A 20,348-nucleotide genomic window follows, 5' to 3' on the forward strand; every position below is an offset into this window, starting at 1 on the left:
TTCTCTCTCTCTTCCTCATTTGGTTTTGGTAAGTTAAGACTAAAATGTGATGTATCTTCTTGCTTTTTATTCAGAAATACCATCCATTGTTCAAGGTTTGCTTGTCTTCTCTAAGTTGCTTTCTTGTAGGTCATTGTAATTCGCATCCACTATCAGCATCCTCATGACCCTTATACATTGTAAGGCCTTCTCCGCACCTTTTAATAGCCTTTTAAAAATGTTCTCAGACTCACTGCAAGCAATTTGCAGGAGCTTTATTTGGACTTGTTATTTGTTTTCAGTTGTTTTCCTCTTACAGCCGTTCCTTCTGCATGCTTCCTTAGGCGAACATAACATTCAGGAAGTGAGCAAAGACATATTAGGATAAAATAGGGATTAAAACATATTTTATTTGTATAAAGTTAGAAATGCACTCCTGCAGATGATATGTACTTAGATTTGTGTAATCTACAAATATTTACTGTATGTATTGTACTGAAACTTTCTGGACTACAGTATTTGAGAAATATCCTGAGAATTATATCAAAATATTTCATCATGTATATGTTGCTTTCCCCATCTATACAACTATTAATCCACTTCCAGAAGTAATGGTGTATTCTTATAGAATAAATCTTGAATGTGTAGTCAGATAAAACAATCTCATATTTCTACTTGGCTATGGCAATGGCTACTATAAATTAGATATTTCTATTACTTTCTTGTTGTGGATTATACTCCAGATATGTGGATAACACCAAGTAATTACATAGAAGGTTCTGAGCAATATAATTATTCCTCCAGAAAAGCAGAAATAGTATGACTTGTACAATTCTAATATTTACTAGAAATATGGGATCCCTCCCCCCACCCCAGTGTTCCAAGGAATAGAGAATCAGATGATTGGATTGCTTATCCCAAATATACTTTTTCTACTATTTCCCATATAAATGCCGATCAATGATAATGAATCTATCCAACATACATCCTGCCTGTTCAAATAAAGTTTCCAATATTTCCAGTAGAGCATTCTGTTTAAATTTATTTGAAACAGTGGAAAAATTGAAGATAGAAGACTTAAATTAGGAAATCTTTTAGCATTTGGTCTATTATAATTATGGCCATGTAGACATTGAAGTATAAGCATATCCCTTGTGTCCATTTTGCAAAATTATAACTATGTATTGTTTGGTAAACTTACCCATGGAAACTTTGAAGGTCATCAATTCTTTTAACATTTCATATGAAAACTTCAAGTGAGATCCACAGCAGAAGTGCTGTTCAAAGTAATGGTCCTTGGAGCAGTACCGTTGCCGTACTTCTTAGCTCCTAAGACACCATTAATTTCAGTACCACCAACAAAAACCGGTTGAGTTAAATATATAAAAAGGACCCTTGATTCTAAGATACACTCTATTATTAGAGATGTTTATATGAATCTAAGCAATACAGTATTTGCAGCAAAGCCATTGGCCACCAGTTCCTGGAAAGCATCTAGGAAAGAAAGGAATAGTCATAGTCAAGAGGCACAAATATGGTGTGGGGTGCCTCCTAATTGAAGGAGGAACTCTGGTCACCCCTCACATTTGATACATCAAGAAGTACTGCACTAGAGGATAGTTCTCTAAGCATAATTTCTGTACCATTTCTGTGTAGCTTTATGGAGATGATAGAGAAAAAAGCCAGTCAACCTCTCTGATGTGAGAAACTTCACCTCAGAGAACCCAAAATAGGTAGGATGAACTTTTTAATTAAAACTCCAGTGTAACAGCCTTCAAGCTCTTTACATTGGACCTCGCTAGCCCTGTAACGTAAGCAAAATAAAATGTACCTTGCAGTCGAGGCAGCAGGCAGGAGCCGTGTTCAGTGAAAGTAATTTAATTAGTGTTGATCATGACTCCAGATGATGGTGATTTGATAAGGAATAATTTAGTACTTAACAGCCTTTTACATGCACCAACTCCATGTGGGAAAGTAAAGCAAATTGCACAAAATGAATGTGCTGTGTTTGCTTGTCCCTGTTCCAGTGAGATGGAAAACTGGTTGATAGCAGCCACCTAGCTTGGTTCTCCCTACTTTGATACCCAAGCATATCTCCACACAAGGACTACAGTCATGTAACAGGCTCTGTTCTCACCATTGATTCACATTCAAAAAGTGGACATTATTTCTCAGGGAAGATGAGCGGCAAGGAAGGAAGCAGAAACAAGGAAGTTGGGAGAGAAAACAGAACCACTATTGCTTTCTGTATTGGGGGTGGGTAGGTGATTGTGTTTAAAGATAGAAAATGTCAGGAACATTTTTGTTTTAGCTAGGTAGACGATTAAAAATTTCTAATTCTGAAAAACATATTTTAAAGCCTGATTTTGTCTTTGGCATTTATTAAGAAGACATTTGTAATTCACCAATGGTATGGTGATGCTCAGGATGTCACAGCATTATCCTACCACTGCTCAGTTGGGAAATGAAGTGTGAAAAGTAGATACATTGGCTTTGGGTATGGTAAATCCCATCTTCCAGAGGGGTGATGATAGAAGAATCATATACATACAGGATTCATCATTGTCAGAAGTGGTGTTTGGAGTGAAGTAACAAGTACATTATATGTATAGTGGAACCCACATAATCACAGGGGGAAAGTGTTCTTGAATTTACTGCAGTGCCAGGAGACCATGGACAATAGAGTCCTATTGAAATGAACAACTTTTTCCAGACGCTTCCATAAAGTTGCCCTGGAGACCTAGGGCATTTCTAGAATCATATTTGCTCCCAATGGGATCATACAATAAACTCTCCTGAATTACCTAAAAATATCTAGAGGGGACATATTTTGTCAGATACGGTGAACCTTAGCCTATGCTTACTTAATCAGAGGAGATTTGCCATTACTTTAATCTAAAACTGAGATAATGAATTAACCAAGGGTTTCCATGGTTGAAATGGGATTTGAACCATGGTCTCATAGTGCAACATAAACAATCATACTCTGGTGATTGTCTCAGTTAAGCATGGCACTTCTAATATAATTTATTGCAACTAAAAACAATACAAATGGACCGTTGTTTGTTTCTTTGCTGATCAACTGGGATCTGAACCATGCTGCTATTTTAAATGATAAAAGCCCTAACAGTACAATCTTTGGTGTCTCCAAGCTACCAAACCCCATGATGCTCCTAACTAATCTCTCCCCTCCTTCTCTTTTTGGCATTGCATTATTCTTTTTGGCACTGCAGTATTACTACAGTGATTTAATTAATCATTCATTTAGTTAGATTCTCTGAATCAATGGGAAGTTACTTATTCCACCTTGAAAGCAAAACTGTAAATGGCTGTGTCCAGTTTGTTTGTTTTCATATGTAGACTTAAAATGAATGCTAGGTTTGCATATCATTTGCATGAATCCTGGGAAGTATTAAACCTGTTGTTGGACATATATTTTGGTGCACCTGTGCTTTCCTTCTGAATGTCCAGGGCCTGTAATACAAATTACTATGCAGGCATGTGGTTTTTGTTGTTGTTGTTTGGAGTGGGAAGAAGCGTTTCTGTAGAAGAGAATGCAGAGGGGTGGGGGTCTCATTTGTTTGTGCCCATTATCCTCTAACGTGGATGGACAAATCACAGAATCTTTGAAAGATAAACTGAATGGATTTGCCCATTAAGAGAGTTAGTGTGCCTTTGAATAAATAGATTTTTGTTCCTCTTTATTGCCATATTGCTAATCTTTAACATTTTATTGTCATTTTTTTCACAAACCTGAAAATGTATATTCCTATTATATTCAAATGCCTGCATGCCACAGTGTGATTTTTTTTGATGCCCAGTTTCTGCGTGAGGCTGAAATTGTGCTTGTCACTGTGCCATTGTACGTGATTGAACTCATGTTTAAATTCAGCACTTGGTCACAATATATGTAGTATAAAAGTGCTGGTGAGATGGTGCCTTGCTGACACCACATGTTGAGCTGTAGCAACCTAATTCTAAAAACAAAATGGACTGTAAATGCCATGGAGGCCAGCCATTTCATCCTTTCTCATGTTGTATATGAAATGCATCTGAATTATAGGGGTTGTTTCCACAATTGAATAGGCTACCATGAAAAGTAGTCAACACTCCTTCATTATAAAATTATAGTATAAGTTGGTTATCCATATTTGAAGGATGTCTTAGCTGTGAATTCCTGCACTAGTGGGCAATTAATCTAAATGTTTTTTGAGATGTCTTTCAGCCCTACAGATTTATGATGCTATGAGTATGTTGCCCTCAATTGATTTTCTCATCTGGTTGCAATGCTTGAACTTACTGAGTTTCTCTTTTCTCTCTCTTTTCAGTGGCTTTTCATGGCCTCCCGCTGAAAATCAAGAAAGAACCCCACAGTCCATGTTCTGAACTCAGCTCAGCGTGCAGTCAAGAACAACCATTCAAATTCAGTTATGGGGAAAAGTGCCTGTACAATGTCAGGTAAAGTAGACAGCTTTTGCAAGAATGTTTTCACTGGAAACTATAGAGTTATAAAGTCATGGTAGTAAAAATCTATTGGAACCTACTACTGATAGATCTGGGGTAAATAATATGCAACGAAACGGAGTGTGGGTGTCCTGAGGTGGTTGGCCGGAGTAGAGGGGTTAGAATATGATATTGTAATCCTTCCCTGTTAAGGGAACTAAAGCAAGAAGAATAGAGTCTGGACAATATTTTTTATGTGCAATACTATAATACAGCCTCCATATCCATGGAGCGAGTACCCGCAGTTTCATTTAGCCATGACTCATAAAATGTGTCTTCTTTAGGTATTTTATAGGTCCTCCAACCTGATTCTTGATATGTTTCTGCTGGACATTGATCATAGAGATAGAATCATAGAATCATAGAGTTGGAAGAGCCCTCATGGGCCATCCAGTCCAACCCCCTGCCAAGAAGCAGGAAAATCATAATTCAAAGTACCCCCACAGATGGCCATCCAGCCTCAGTTTAAAGACTCCAAAGAAGAAGACTCCACCACACTCCAGGGCAGAGAGTTACACTGCTGAACAACTCTTATAGTTAGGAAGTTAATCCTAATGTTCAGGTGAAACCAAACTAAACCAAACCTAATGTTCAGGTGGAATCTCCTTTCCTGTAGTTTGAAGCTATAGTTCCATGTCTTCGGGCAGTAGAAAATAAGCATGCATCCTCCTCTCTGTGACTTCCCCTTACATATCTCTACATGGCCATCATGTCAGGAGCCCCCAATGGCACAGCGGGTTAAACCTCTGAGCTGCTGAACTTGCTGATTGAAAGCTTGGTGGTTCAAATCCAGGGAGTGGGGTGAGCTCCCGCTGTTAGGGCCAGCTTCTACCAACCTAGTAGTTTGAAAGCAGTGGGAAGGTAATGTCGCTTCATGCAGTCATGCTGGCCACATGACCTTGGAGCTGTCTAGGGATACCGCTGGCTCTTCGACTTAGAAATTGAGATGAGAACCACTCCACAGAGTTGGACACGACTAGACTTAATGTCAAGGGGAAACCTTTATCTTTTATCATCTTTCTTCTTACCCTTCTCTTCTGTAGGCTAAACATGCCCAACTCTTCAATTCTCTCCTCATAGGGCTTGTTCTCCAAGACCCCTGATAATTTTAGACACCCTCCTCTGGACACATTCTAGATGTGCTGGTAGATCTAGAAAATTGTTCTCTTTAGGCAGTCTAAGAGTGTGATTCTGTGGTGTGCTTCCACCAGAAGTATAATTACAGTGTTTATACTGTACAAAGATGTTGCATTTGCAGTTTTAGGGCAGTTTGCCTTATTACCTCAATTTTTAAAAATTACAATGCCACCTAATTTTGAAACAAAATTTAAAATACAGGCCTCAGGAAGAAAGAACAAACCACAGAATATCAGAAACAGCCTTAGAGTGATGATGTTTTGTTGAAGAGTGATGGATAAATTTGCATTTCTGTTTATCATGTTCTGAAATCATTTTAAATCAACAACTTCTCTTTGACTATTCCTTTATATCTGTGATTCATTTGCATTTTTAAACAGCCTAAGGTTCAAAAGAGTAAGCTATGTTTGCCATGATTTAGAAGTGTCTATGTGTTTGCGTAAACACCTTTAAATTACATTTTGTGAAGTTTCCTTTTTTTTAAAAAAAGATATGTTCTACATGCTTTAGATTGAAAGAACTCTTCTTTCCAGAGGCTGGTCTAAGCAACACATTAGACATTTCAACCACTTTTACAGTTGATATGTATGTATGTACGTTCATGAATGATTGTTAAAAACCACATTTTATTAGCCTTTGCAGATACTATTATCTCTTCACAAGCAGGTTGCTTCCCTTCGGGAATGTAGACTGAAGAGCAAAACTTCTAAAATGGCTTCTAGGACAATTTTTAATTGGCGTGATCGCAGTATGCTCTTTAATAGTTTTTTCTTTTGAAAGCCTTCGTTTGGTGGTATGAAATTTCTACATATGTTGTTTTACTGAAAACTTAGGAGAAAGAATTATACTCAGCCCTCCATTTCTATTCTGCTTTTAGCCCCATGTTTAGAGAAAGATGAGATAAAAACTGAATTCATGAATGAACGAACGAACAAATTCTATGCAATAATCTTCTAAAACAAGATTTGACAAAATACCGATATTTGTTGGATTACAGTTGCCATAAGCCCTAGTCAACATAGCCAATTGTGGTGAATACTGGATGTGTCAGCAACAACTGGAGGGCTGCACTTTGTACACCTCCATTCTACAACCACTTTTTTGTCCTAATGAAGAACAGCAGTCCTCTTATATAAACTCAGTTTATATAAGAGGACTGCTGTTCTTCTTTTGCATGTTTTCCTCATAATATTGTAAACTAAATCTCTGGTAACAAAGAAGTGCCTATCCACATGCTTTGTCCACTTGAGCTGTTTTCACAAGTTACACACGTCAGCTACAAGACTTCAGATCCACATTTGTGCATACTATTTTTATGATTAGTGGGACAATCAACTTTTTATAAATACTGTACATATATGCCTTTTCAGAAATGAATGTCATCTCAGTAACTTGAACCAAGGATCCATGATGTTTTGAACAAAAATTAAAATAAGTTATTCTGCTATCTGTTCTTTTTTGTGTTGGGTATGCAGAAGGATTTTGTTTGATTGACTTAAAAAAATTATATGACATGTCCATTCTGAATTAATATTCATGTTGTAATGTTCTCTAAATTTTTCAATACAGTCCAAAATCATGAGGGTTTTCTTTTATTGCAATGCAACATATTCCACTTAATTTACAAATAAGAAACCTATGAAGATTTCCAAAGAAACGGCTGGTGCAACTAGCAAGACTAAAGAGTAATCAGCAGTTACTTGTGAAGTATATTACTTCTGCCAGTAGTGCTGTCCACAACTCTGAACCAGAGATTAGATAGAGAACGATTAGTTCATTGATACACAGTTATTAATATCCACATTCCCAGTATCCAAGACCAGCATTAGCCGTTGGCTGGCCTACAGGAATATGTTTGATACCATATCCCTGTCTGGCTCAATGGTGTCTGAACTGACTGGGGAACACTCTTCAGGGTTTCACATAGTCCTTCTTGGAGATGGCAGGTATTAAACCCAGGAGACTGTTTCACTGAAAACATATATGTTGGCACTGATCCTTACATTTCCCTTTATTTAACTGGCAGTGCCTATGATCAGAAGCCACAAGTGGGAATGAGGCCCTCCAACCCATCAACTCCATCAAGCACTCCAGTTTCGCCATTGCATCATGCCTCCCCAAACTCGGCTCAGAATCCAAAACCTGACCGGGTTTTTCCTACTCACCTGCCTCCATCACAGCCCATTCCAGACAACGGCTTTCCTATGGACCACAGGTAAAAGAGTGTTCTTCCTTGGGTTTTTGATGGGTGTTCCGATGTTCATTAATGATAGCCACCGTTATCCACTCTGTTTGCAGTTGGCTACCCCTAAATATTTGTACCTAAACCTTAGATCTAAATCTATATATGCAGAAGTACTGCAGAATCAGAGATGTGAAAGGCCTTGGGAAGTATAAATGACAGCAAAAGAGATTTCAATCTTGCTTATTCTGTACTTCTGTCCTTCACAATTGAGGGTTTATTGGCTTTCTGTCTTTCTGGATGTCAAGGGAGGAAGTGATGAGGCAAAAAGGGAGGTCTTTAAGAAATGTGGTGCTACAATGAAGCAATCTTTCATTTGTGTTAATTCTGAAATCTCACCATCATTAATGTGGGCATAAGGGACTAAATATAGAGACACATGTAATGCATTTGCTTGGAATCAGTTTGATCACTAATGTACTAAATCATTCATTACAGTGTGACATGGTTAGCAGGAAGTTAACAATGTACTCAGTGTTGTTTTTTTTTAAAAAAAGAGTTCATTAAATTCTTTATAGACATGGTTTATATAGACATTACTACTTATTCTAAAAATTTGCATAGTATCCATTGAAAGGGTGTAGTTTTTTCCCCCCTTTGAGCCTTTTGAAATGAAACAGCTTAGGAAAAGGAAGTCAAGCTGCCAAAACAAACTATGTTCAAATAACTTTAGCCTGAGTGAAACCATAAAAGCTAAAAAAACTGAATTGAAGCTTCAGCTTCGTCCCTAAATCACCCTGCTGAGTTTTTGTATTTGAGGTCCTAAGGCAAAGCATTCATTGATTGAGCTCAATCTATTTTGCTTAACTTTTGCTGTGACTGTGTTTGAATTGTGATTATAATTGTTTATGCAAGCCTAATCAAACATTTACTTATTTGGTTATTTTCTAACCTGCCCGGAACATATTCAGGTAGTCAGTTCAGATGTAATACTGTGTGTTCCCCTTCTCACTTGCCAACATGAAGAAGGGCATGGGGCCCCAACTAATATAGCGTCCTTGAATTTGTTTGTTTATGCCACTATGGCTCATGTAATTACAAGTTATGGTCCCCATGTATACTTAAGAATACTTAATAATCAAGCCGAGACCTACTTAGTCCAGCATTCTGTGCCACAATGCCATTCAGATGACTATAAGTAGCCTATAGAGCAAGACATGAATTGAGTAGTATACCTGCAGCTGTTATTGAGTTATTCAGCCATGCATAGTGGAGTAAGACACAATGCTCCTGATGTTGGAGATAATGAATAAGCAGAAAAAGGAGACGGGTCTCTACCTCCTTATAGATGGCATGAATTTATTCTTTTAAAAATCCCAACACATTTTGGATTGTTCATAAATTGTCATCAGAGGAAATCATGGAATAATAATAATAATAATTCAAAAGTCACTTGGGAAAGTCACTTGGGAAGTGTCCGAAGTGTGGTCCAAATCAACAGCCAGCAGAGTGCCTGCTGTGGACTCATCTTGTTGTGTTTCAAATAATAATAATTCAGACTAACAGAGTTTTGGAGCACAATACTCCTGATCCCACAATCATGGGAAAAAACCAAGTATGGATCGTTGATGTTTCAATCTCAGGTGACAGCAGAATTGACGAGAAGCAACTGGAAAAGCTTAACAATATGAGGATTTAAAGACAGAACTGCAAAGACTCTGGCACAAGGTAGTAAAGGTGGTCGCAGTGTTGATCGGCACACTGAGTGCAGTGCCTAAAGACCTTGGCCTGCACTTAAAAACACTTGGCACTGACAAAATTACCATTTGTCAGCTGCAAAAAGTCACCCTATTCGAATTTGCACACATTATTCGCTGATACATCACACAGTCCAAGTCACTTGGGAAGTGTCCAACATGTGATCAAATACAAAAGCCAGCATAGTGACCTTGTTTGCTGTGTACTAATCTTGTTATGAATCAAATAATAATAATAATAACAATAATAATACTTTATCTATATCCCACCCTATCTCCCCATAGGAACTCATTGTGACCTAAAGTCATAGTCCTCAAAAAGTTTTCAATTTACTTTAAAGCCATCTAAGTTTGTGGCCATTATTCCAGTGTCTGGATATCACAAAGAATTGTCCAGAAAACCCATACTGCTAACGCTTTGGTTCTGTATTCCTTGAAAATAGAAGTAACCTAATGCTTTGGATTTAATGCCATATGAAGTAATGTACTGTCTTCACAGCCGAATGCAACACAGCATGAAGTTCCATGATTGGGTTACCACTACAGAAAATGCTCTATCACGTCTACTTACCAATTTGGTAGGGCATGCAATAGGATCCACTGAAGCTCTCAGATGTCTAGCAGGTTCATAATGAAGAAGGTCGTTTTTAGATGTCTTGTTCTAAAGCCATGTAGGGCTTTATAGGTCAAAACCAAAACTTTCAGTTGAGTCTGGAAGAACATTGAAGCTGGATCTACCCTACCATATAATCCAGATATCAAATGAGATAATGCAGACTATCTGCTTTGAACTGGATTATATGTATCTACACGACCATATAATCCAGTTCAAAGGAGACAATCTGAATTTTATATGGCAGCTTAGATGGGACCTGAGAGTCAGTGAGCTAGTGTAAGATCAATGTGGTCTCAAACACATACCTGACAACAGCCTGGCTGCTGCATTTTGTATTAGCCATAGTTTCCAAGTACTTTTCAACCTGTAAACTGCATGACATCAATCTATTCAGGTGATATGCGCTCTTCCAAGTATATAGATAATAACTGCATAATCATAATTTGTCAGTCTAACTCTGTAGGCTCTACTCACTGGGTAACTGTCTTCATAGATTCCAAGTGAAAGTAGCATGCACTGTGATGATTTCTTTAACATTCCAACTCTTCTGTAATTGCATAATAGTGGGGGCATGGGCAAGTGAGGAGGGTAGGGGCTAGTGATATCTAGAAGATGTGGAATTCCAATCAGTTAGCAAAATTTTGTGAACCACTGGCTTAGCAGACCTGCAACTCCAATAACACAGTTCATTAAAATAAAACACAAGCATGTGGAATATAAATGGCCTAACAAGCAGCAACAGGAATCAAAGCCACTTGTATAAACAGATGGTATGATTCCATAGAAAGCTTCCAGTGCAAGTATTATTAACTTCCTCTGAGGCTTTACAAGTGAGACTTTTTCTTATTTTAAGTTCACTCCTTGACAGTTTTGAATGATAATTTCAACTTCTTTTCTTAACTAAAAGGAAAGAGGGTGGGGGAAATGAAGGCATTGCCAATATACTTAGTTGCTTCCTAATGTCATGAGTTTCTCTTTATTTTCTAAACATGTAGGTGAATTGCAAAAGCATCACTCCTTCCACTGTGGCATATAATATTTTTATCAGTGGGGAATGGATTTGCTTTTAGACTGATATGTAGCTGAATTTAAGCAAATAATATTCGGTTTAACAATAAATATTACTGCCCCAGACTTGTTGCTTCTAACAGCATGTGCAGACTCATGTGGACTAAATGTTCCCCACAAGAAAATGCTGCTCCATATTATATAAATAATTCTTTAGTATCAGAGGAGTGTTTAATTATTGTATCTTCATCTATTTTTCTTCTCTGAGTAAAAACAGGCAGTAAAAACTGTCCAAATAATTTGTTATGTTACATATATATGTTACACACACACACACACACGCACGCACAGTTTATACTATGTCTTCTAAATATGAGAATGTAAAACAGTATGAATTGTGATATAAGAGTGGTTAGGCCACATATTAGCAGTCATATTTAATTACCAAATGATGTTTTTAGGACAGTTCATCAAGGCTGCGACTTCTTTTGTAATTATTAAAAATTTCTCTTTCACTTTCAGGCCATCCATAGTTTCCTGATATATCTGAATCCCCCAAATAGTTTAAATAACACATGTTTTATTTCTAAATCTAAACTGGAAACTTTCTTGAATTAGTTTTTTGAAATATAGTGTGATCTCCATATCTGTAGGACCAGTATTTGTGGTTTCACTTATGTGCATCTGACAAAATGTGTCATCTCTAGGAATTTTCTAGGTGATTATATGACATGTTAACACCAGAAGTTACCATAGAGTTGCTCTGGAGGATATGGAGAATTCCTAATGGATGCCCCCTAGGAATTTTCTAGGTCCTCCAGAGCATTGCTGGGGTACCTTCTGGCAGAAGGTGTACATTACAGTAGGGTTCACAAATGTTATCAATTTCCTATTTCTGTAAATTCAGAAATGGATCTTCTGCATATATCGGAGTCATACTATTTTGGCAAACTCTGAGCAGGGTAGGAAATCCTTGCAGGGAGGAGAGACAAGTGCGTAAACCCAAAGCATATTCAACACCTCTTCTTTACATCAAACAATTGTTTGTCATTTACATGTAGACCAACACTTAAAATGGTGAGATATAGAGCATTGTATCTTGCTTTTAAAAACTGAGAAGCAAACAAGCCAGCTGGCCCCTGAGAAGTCTTCTGTGTCAGAATCTACTATAGCTTTCCATGCAATCAACCCTTTCATTCCTATTTTTGTGATGTATCTCAAGTAAGAGAGGAATTTACAATGTTAGGTGTGGTTCTCATGCTTTATCTGAAGTTTCAGCATTTATGTTTGTAATAGTTGATTTTTTTATTTTTCCTGTTATTACTTGTAGGGAAATGTAGAGAAAAGAAAGCTAAAATAGCTTATCATGGTGGGCCTTCATAAAACTTTTATCTGGGGCAATTTTGAGTATCTAATTCTAGCCAAGCAATGAATACCTAATGCTTGTCAAGAACAACATCAGTGACTATTTCTCTGCAGAAGGGTTTATATGCACCATGTCCACCACATTATTGTCCCCTGACCTGTTACAAAGGTTCTTTCACTTTTTACCTCTCAGCCCCTACACATTTTTTGATTCTGACACTCACCTTTCTTTCTCCATCCCCTCCATTTTTGTTCTGTTAACACCACCCAATTTCAAACTGAATTCTCTATATCTGATCCTCTAGATTCCGCCGTCAGCTCTCGGAACCTTGCAATTCATTTCCTCCTTTGCCCGCCATACCAAGGGAAGGCCGCCCAATGTACCAACGGCAGATGTCTGAGCCAAACATCCCTTTCCCACCACAAGGGTTTAAACAGGAGTATCATGATCCAGTGTATGAACACAATGCCATGGTTGGCAATTCACTCAATCAGAACTTCCCCCCTCCTATGATGATTAAACAGGAGCCTAGAGATTTTGCATACGATTCAGGTAAGTGGAAGGCTTTCTTTCCTCCTTGTTTTATTGTTGTTATCTGCCTTAAAGTTGACTTCAATGTATGACGACATTACCATATGGTTTCCTTGTCATTGGCTTGAATAACTTCTCCCTGTCCATCCATACTAGTGACAAGTTTGAAGTGTGTGTTTGTGAACACTTGCATATATATGTTCATGTATAGTAATATATTCCTCTCTGCCTTTCTGTCCCCTGACCCTGGCTAGTTCAGAATTCATCCTGATCTTAAACTAAATTATTTATTGGTTTGAAAGTTTGTGTTGATTCCCCATTCTGAGTATCAAAATTGATGGATAAGACATGGTTGGGTTGTATTGTGATCCCTGAATGCTGTGAAAGCGTCTCCATGCACATATTTTTCATTCCTTTTGGGCACTCATTCCAATATGTTTTGTTTCTGATTCCCTTTCTTTTCTGTCCTTCACTATTAAATTCAGAAGTTGGTCTCTGTGCTTTTGCAGGAAAATAATTAGTTCTAAAAATGAACCAGCACTGCAACTGGTGGCCATGAAAAATTAATTTGTGGGCTCAAAGTACTTTTTATTGGCATCTAAATCCCTGCATTTAAGTTGCAACATCTGTACACAACATAAATTGTAGTCAACAACTATGGTTTGATGGTATTTTGTCTTGTTGCCATCTGTTCTCCTGAAACCATCTTTTTCCTTGTCCTTGCTCTAAGTGTACATTAAATAACTCTTTTGGAGACATAATGCATTTGCCATTGAGTCATTGATTTTATTATGCTTATGGATGTTTGGGGGTAAGTCACACTGAAAAAAAAAGAGCTTGCATAATATTACTTTACTGTCCAGATAAAAACGAGAACAAAATCTGTTTTGCAAGATCATTACACTAAGATGTTCCTTCTGGGATATTTTGAAAGAGCCTCATAACTGCTGATTGCTTTTGAGCACTGTATTCTTACCCGTTTTGGAAATCTGGTGAATGAAAACCATTATTATGGAATGATTATAACTCTATTAAAACATGACATTAATTATGGCATCGGAAATGGCAGATCAATTAGTTGTAATTGTAATTGCAGGTATGCAATTTCTATTGCAGAACGTTGAGATAATGGAACATGGAAAGAAAAAGAAATGTCAACAGAGTCGAAGCTGTTTTATTTTTCCACCTATTTGAAGAGCCATGCTGTGGGGAAATTAGGAAATATAAAATAAGGCAGTAGCTTTGATTTAGCTAATTTTTATTAGAAAAAGAATGCAAAAATCTTGGAGTTACACAGAACTTCATGTTGGGGTGTTCTAGATAATTCAATAGCTTGCATATGCTTTTTAGCCAGTTGCAAATTAGTATATTTAAAATAATGATCCACCAATACTATCTTTGTGTATTAAAGTTAAGAAGTTGAATAAATGAAGCAATTGTTTTTTGTTTTTTGTTTTTTTGTAAAGTTAGTATCTTGATTAGGAAAGAACTATTTTTCATTTTTTGAGGAGGTTGGGGAGTCGGATATAAATAAAGCAAGAAAGTACAATAGAACAGCATAAACATAAGAATTAAACCTATAGTTATTTATTACTTTGCTCTCATAACTTTCAGTTTAAAAATACTTGGCTATTATTTGACAAAATATAATAGGTCAATTGATCTGTTCAATCTATGACAAAGATTTTTAAAACTTGCTTCTTTATGACCTTTAGAAGAAAAAAACATTCTGGGGTGGTAAAGTTGTATCTAGATTAACTGTAAATATAGTTCTTAGTTTGTGAAATAGAAATCTTTGTATCAAAATATTCTTTTGTGCAATCTTAGGATAATTATTTATATTCTCCCATCCAAATGGGTTCCAGGTTTTTTTTGTTTGTTTTTTTTTTAAAAAAAGATAAAAGAGGACGATTTGCTCTTTTCTGTTTGAAGTATACTGAGAAAATAAGACACAAACATGACAACAATCTGTCACTTTTAAATGTCATGTGCAGATGGAGAACAGGGATTGTAGGGCGAAGGAAGGATAGCATCTCTGAAAACAATTTTTGAAGGTAAATAAGAGGCTTCAAACTTCGCAGTGCTCCCAAAATGTCAGCCATGATCATCAAAATGCTTGGGATGTGAGAATCTCCCTTGAGTAAAAAAAGTGTATACGGGAGTGTCAATATACTGTTACCCAAATCATGTAGAGACAATAGGACATTGGCAAATCCTACGTTTTACACTCAAAAGGTCCAAGTTCCATCCTAACATCCCTAAATGAAACAATTTGGTGATAGGAAATATATCTAATGTAAACTATGAAGAAATATAGCAATTCTTAGGAGACTGTAGTGGAAGTATAAGAAGCTCTTACATCAGACTATCTGTCAACTTAGTTATCCATTATCTTGTTTTGACATCCAATAGTTTGCACCTACTTCTTTTAAAAACAAAGAAAGCTGAAGATGGTGGAGATTAAACCAGAAAAATTCTACATGTTAAACTGTATGCCCTGTGTCTAAGATATTGTCTCTTTCTATGAGACGATAAGATTTCATACATAGGTATGCATTGTGAAACTGAAGCCTATTAAATGGCAGGGATATTATTACAGGAGTGGTTTCTATCTATCTTTTCTGGCAAGTGTGAAATCAGTGGTTGCTTAAAGAGTGGATAAACTTAGGTCTTCCAGATGTTTTGCACTGCTGCTCCTGCAATCTCATGCCATTGACCACATTGGCGGAGGTTTCTGGGAGTTGAAGACAATATAAACCTAAAAAAACCATATTCCCCTGGTCTATAGCATATACAGTCTCCCTAGCTCCAACTTCTAAATTTGCCCAGATGTATTTGTAGCTATTATGATGTTACTCATGGTGGTCCTATCATAGGGTTTTCTTGGCAAGGTTTATTCAGTGATTGCTTGCTGTTAGGCTAAATACTTCTTCACATGTGCAGCCAGAATCAGCATGAATTGTGGCGAGCCTAGTAGTGCCCATCGTTTTTCGACCTTTTGGCTAAGATCAAGTGTGGTAGTGCCCATCAGGGGGTATGGGTTACCCATCGTCCCACACCTAGCATTGCCAGACCTACCAGTAAACCCATCCCACAGGGGGAAGGGTCTGCCACCCAGCTTCCCCCCATTGATCCAAGACAGTAGCAGCATGGGCCACTTCACCTTCCTTTTCACCATGCAAGCCCACTGGAAGTTGCAGTGCATAGTGGGATGGGAGCTGGTGGGCTCCGTAATGAAAGGGAAGGCAAACCAGCCCATGCTTCCAATTATACCCTGTCTGATGTGGTCATTAGAGAGAATGTCTTGCTCAAGGTCGCCTAGCTATTTTTTTGTAGCTTACTAGGGATGCAAAGACTGATTTGCCAAAGTCCTACTCCTGCATTTGAGCTACTACACCTTGGCTTTCTCCCTCTCATGCTCATATGAGTCTGAAATGTTGTCCCTCTTAAATGCATATTCAATAAATAAACAAACAGAAAAGCACTGGAAAATATTCATACATCTAGTTTAATTTCTGCAAGCTAGATATTTATACAGCAGAGTCCCCCCAGGGGGTTGAGAAGGGCGGGGTACACATATTCAAAATAAATAAATAAACAACAGAACAAATTAAGCCTTGTTATGAACCTCAGTGAAACAATTGCCTACAAATGGAGACATACCGGGGCAGCAATTTTGCCACTTTCTTCCTTATCCTAGCAGGGTACTTGTTACTAATCTATGCAGGTCCCCAAAACTGGGATTTACTTGCTAGCAACCACTATGCTGCAAGCTTTTGAAAGAGTATTTTCTTAATTTGAAGATTTTGAGAAGTGGGGGAAAGGACCAAGAATGATTCAGTATTACATTCATGTCTTTGTATAAGTTGCTTGTACTTCTTTTTTAAAAAAAATACATAGTTTAAATATGTATTTTTTAAAGTCCTTTGATACACCATTCCACTATGTAAAAGAATACTTGGATTACAGTCTTAAAAGAAACAAATGCTATTGAACAAAAAGGGATTAACGTCTAAAAAAAACCCCTAACCCTATATCATATTACACTGTTAATAAAGAAATATATGTCAAGGTGACATTTCTTTTCTTTGTGAATAGTATTCAGTATTTCAAAAAGATACTGAGTTTTTCCCTGTGTCTTCTGTCTATTTCTCCAATCACAGAATTTACTTGGCAATATTTGTTCAGTGGGAGTTTGCCATTGTCTTCTGAGAGAATTTGACTTGCCCAAAGTTATCCAGTCAGTCACCATGGCTAAGCCCTATTTGAACCAGAGCCAGCATTCAAATCACTATGCTTTCTATCTGTCTAATTTTACCCATTAATAAAAGGTTTTGCAATCCAAAGTATGGTCTGCTTCAGAAAATTTAATTCTCGAATTCTTCTGTCTCAATTAAAAATTAAACAAATAAAATATATTTCAAAAATATTTGTGAACTCTGGTAAAATATTCCAAAATGACTTTGTTAGTCATTCCTATTAACACCATTCAAATTCAGTACATACCATTTCTGTATCATGGAGGGGCCATCATTTTTCTCCCTACTGTATACAGTATATAACAAAAACAAGATATCCCTCAGTGAAAAAAGGGGCATCTCTACCATAGTTGACTACACAAGGATTCAAACCCAGATTTTTAACAATTATTTAACGTCTTGGAACAGCATAGCTGAACTTTCGGCTTTGGTTTCTCCTCCATCTAATATTATTAAATCTCAAATTCTTTCCATCTAGCATATGAACAAAAAAGAGTTTTCTCTGTTTTACTGTGCACTTAAAACAAAGAACATATATTAGGCCATTGGTATCTGCTGGTGTTTGGCTTCCGGATCCAAAATCTGTGGATGCTCAATTCCCTATATATAAAAAGTATAGTAAAATGCTGTCTCTTTTATGAAATGGTGAAAGAAAACTAGGGTCTGCTTTTTTGGACTTTAAAAAATATCTTCAAGCCATGGGTGGCTGCATCTGTGGATATAAATCAATAAATACAGAAAACCACCTGTTCCAAAAATTTAGAATAAATTCAACAATGACAAAAGCAAGACTTAGTTCTTAGAATAGTGCTCCATTTTTTCCATGTCAGGAGTGTCTTGAGAAACTGCAAATTGCTTCTGGTGTGAGAAAATTGGCCATCTGCAAGGACATTGCCCAAGGGATGCCCAGATGTTTTGATGTTTTACCATCCTTGTGGGAGGCTTCTTTCATGTCCCTGCCTGGGAAGCTGGAGCTGACAGAGGGAGTTCATCCATGCTCTCCCCAGATTCGAACCTCCAACCTGTCAGTCTTCAGTCCTGCTGGGACAAGGGTTGCGTCACCGGGAGCTCCTAGCATCAAGACTGTTGGCATCAACCTCCCTCAAACACCAGAAATATACTTATTAGGAATTACAAATATAAAGTTAGATAAGAATCAAGAAAAGATTATCTTCCTGCTTAGTACAGCAGCAAGAATGCTCCTCGCTAAAGTCTGGAAGCGAAAAGAAATTCCAAGCTTGGAAGAATGGACTATAAAAGTGTTGGATATCATCCAAATGGACAGCCTCTCGCAGAGACTCAAAGGAACACACAAGTACACAAATTGGTCAGGCTTCAAAGACTTTATTAAAACTAAAGAGGTTCCACTACAAATAGACCTGTCTAGCCTTTGAATAAGAGAACTATAGAAGTCTGAGTTGGCAGTAAGAAGCAGAAACAACAGGAGATGAAGACTCCCGGAAGACTGGCGGGAAGCTACCGCCTCTTCTCCCCCCCCCCCCCATACCCCTCCTTATACCCCACCACTCTCCTCAATACCGCCTCCTTTCCCCCCACTCCCCACTCTTAACCCCTCCCCCATCCTTACCCCTACCCACCGCCCTCCCCACTTCCGGAGCTATGTACAGATATAAACTTCAATAAAGATTTTTTTTTTTAAAAGGCTGTTGGCATTATATTTCTATGAAGGTTGACACACATTGTATTTATTTACTATTTTTTTTCAAACAAAGATAAAAAAAAAAACCATCCTTCTAGAATTTTATATGGTGATTTGCTGGATAACATAAAAGATGTTCTTTACTTATAAATGGAATGAAAGTGAAACTAATCTCCTGAAAATGAATTTGTGAATTTTGGGCAATTTTCATCAAAACCAAACTGAGATGCAATTGTCCACTATGTCTTGCATTATGGCACTACTCTCATTAAAGGTGGTTGTAAATTGCTACAAAGAACATTTCTCTTTGCTTTGCAGTTGCTCCAAAAATTAAATCTTCCATGCCCATGCTGACTGGGAAATTCTAGAAGTTGTTCAAAAGTGTAACTTTTCCAAGCTCAGATTGCATATGTAACAGAATTCTGTTTCTTTCCTTTATTGTTATGAGTCATTCCTGGCTTAGCCCATGCTACATAAGATAGCAGTTCAATTGACCCCTGGCCTGTTTGACACTGAAAACACTTTAGTTTCCTTTATTGCTTAAAAATAAGGGTGCAGTAACGCCCACTCAAAGACTGCTGAATTAGGTCCTAGTGCAGATATGTGTATGTTTCTTCATATTAGGAAAGAATTTTGGAAGGGAAGGTTGGGTGGCTCTTAAATTACTTCTAATTTATTCTTCATCGGTGAAGAAAAAGACTAAGAATGAGGCAACAGACCCACAGGTGCCGTTAATCAGGGTGGGGACAGAGCCATGAAAAAACTCTGAGGACAACCTATTGGCTTGAAGCCTACACAGCTGTAACTCATTTGGCCAAACCAAGACAAAATGGAGGTACTTGTGACACACATAGGGACTGCCTGCACCTTCTTAGAAAGTCTTATCTCATGCTTCAAGGACTCGAGACTAACTTAGCCTCACACTCATAACTCTCATAACATCAAACAAAAGGAACATGAGAAGAACATGTCATCTTTGTATCCACAGACTTCAGCAAGTCTGTTGACTCTGTAGCCTCTTACATTCAACCTGCTTATACAGGTTCATCCTAATGCTAAAAGAAGCAAGGAGAACAAAAACAAGAGTTGATTATGGTGGTCATTAGAAATAATAATTTTAGAAATATTCACTTAGGCCCCTTCTACACTGCTAAATAAAATCCAGATTATCTGCTTTGAACTGGATTATATTGCAGTGTAGACTCAGGCCTCTTCTACACTGCCCTATATCTCAGGATTTGATTCCAGATTATCTGCTTTAAACTGGATTATATGAGTCTTCACTGCCAGATAATCTGGGATCAGATCCTAGGATACTGGGGCAGTGCGGAAGGGGCCTCATATAACCCA

General features: G+C 37.5%; 1 protein-coding gene across 11 annotated transcripts in view; it reads left to right on the forward strand.

Annotated features, from left to right (window-relative positions):
* Positions 1 to 20,348, forward strand: part of ETV1 (ETS variant transcription factor 1) — an 86,810-nt gene that overhangs the window by 41,546 nt on the left and 24,916 nt on the right. For all 11 annotated transcript variants that reach the window (XM_060782158.2, XM_067470274.1, XM_067470273.1 and 8 more), the window contains 3 exons: positions 4,308 to 4,437; positions 7,646 to 7,834; positions 12,853 to 13,100. In XM_060782158.2, coding sequence (XP_060638141.2) covers positions 4,308 to 4,437; positions 7,646 to 7,834; positions 12,853 to 13,100 — 567 coding nt within the window. The remainder of the gene's footprint in view (positions 1 to 4,307; positions 4,438 to 7,645; positions 7,835 to 12,852; positions 13,101 to 20,348) is intronic.

This window comes from Anolis sagrei, chromosome 6, assembly GCF_037176765.1.
Source record: "Anolis sagrei isolate rAnoSag1 chromosome 6, rAnoSag1.mat, whole genome shotgun sequence".
Classification (NCBI taxonomy): domain Eukaryota; kingdom Metazoa; phylum Chordata; class Lepidosauria; order Squamata; family Dactyloidae; genus Anolis; species Anolis sagrei.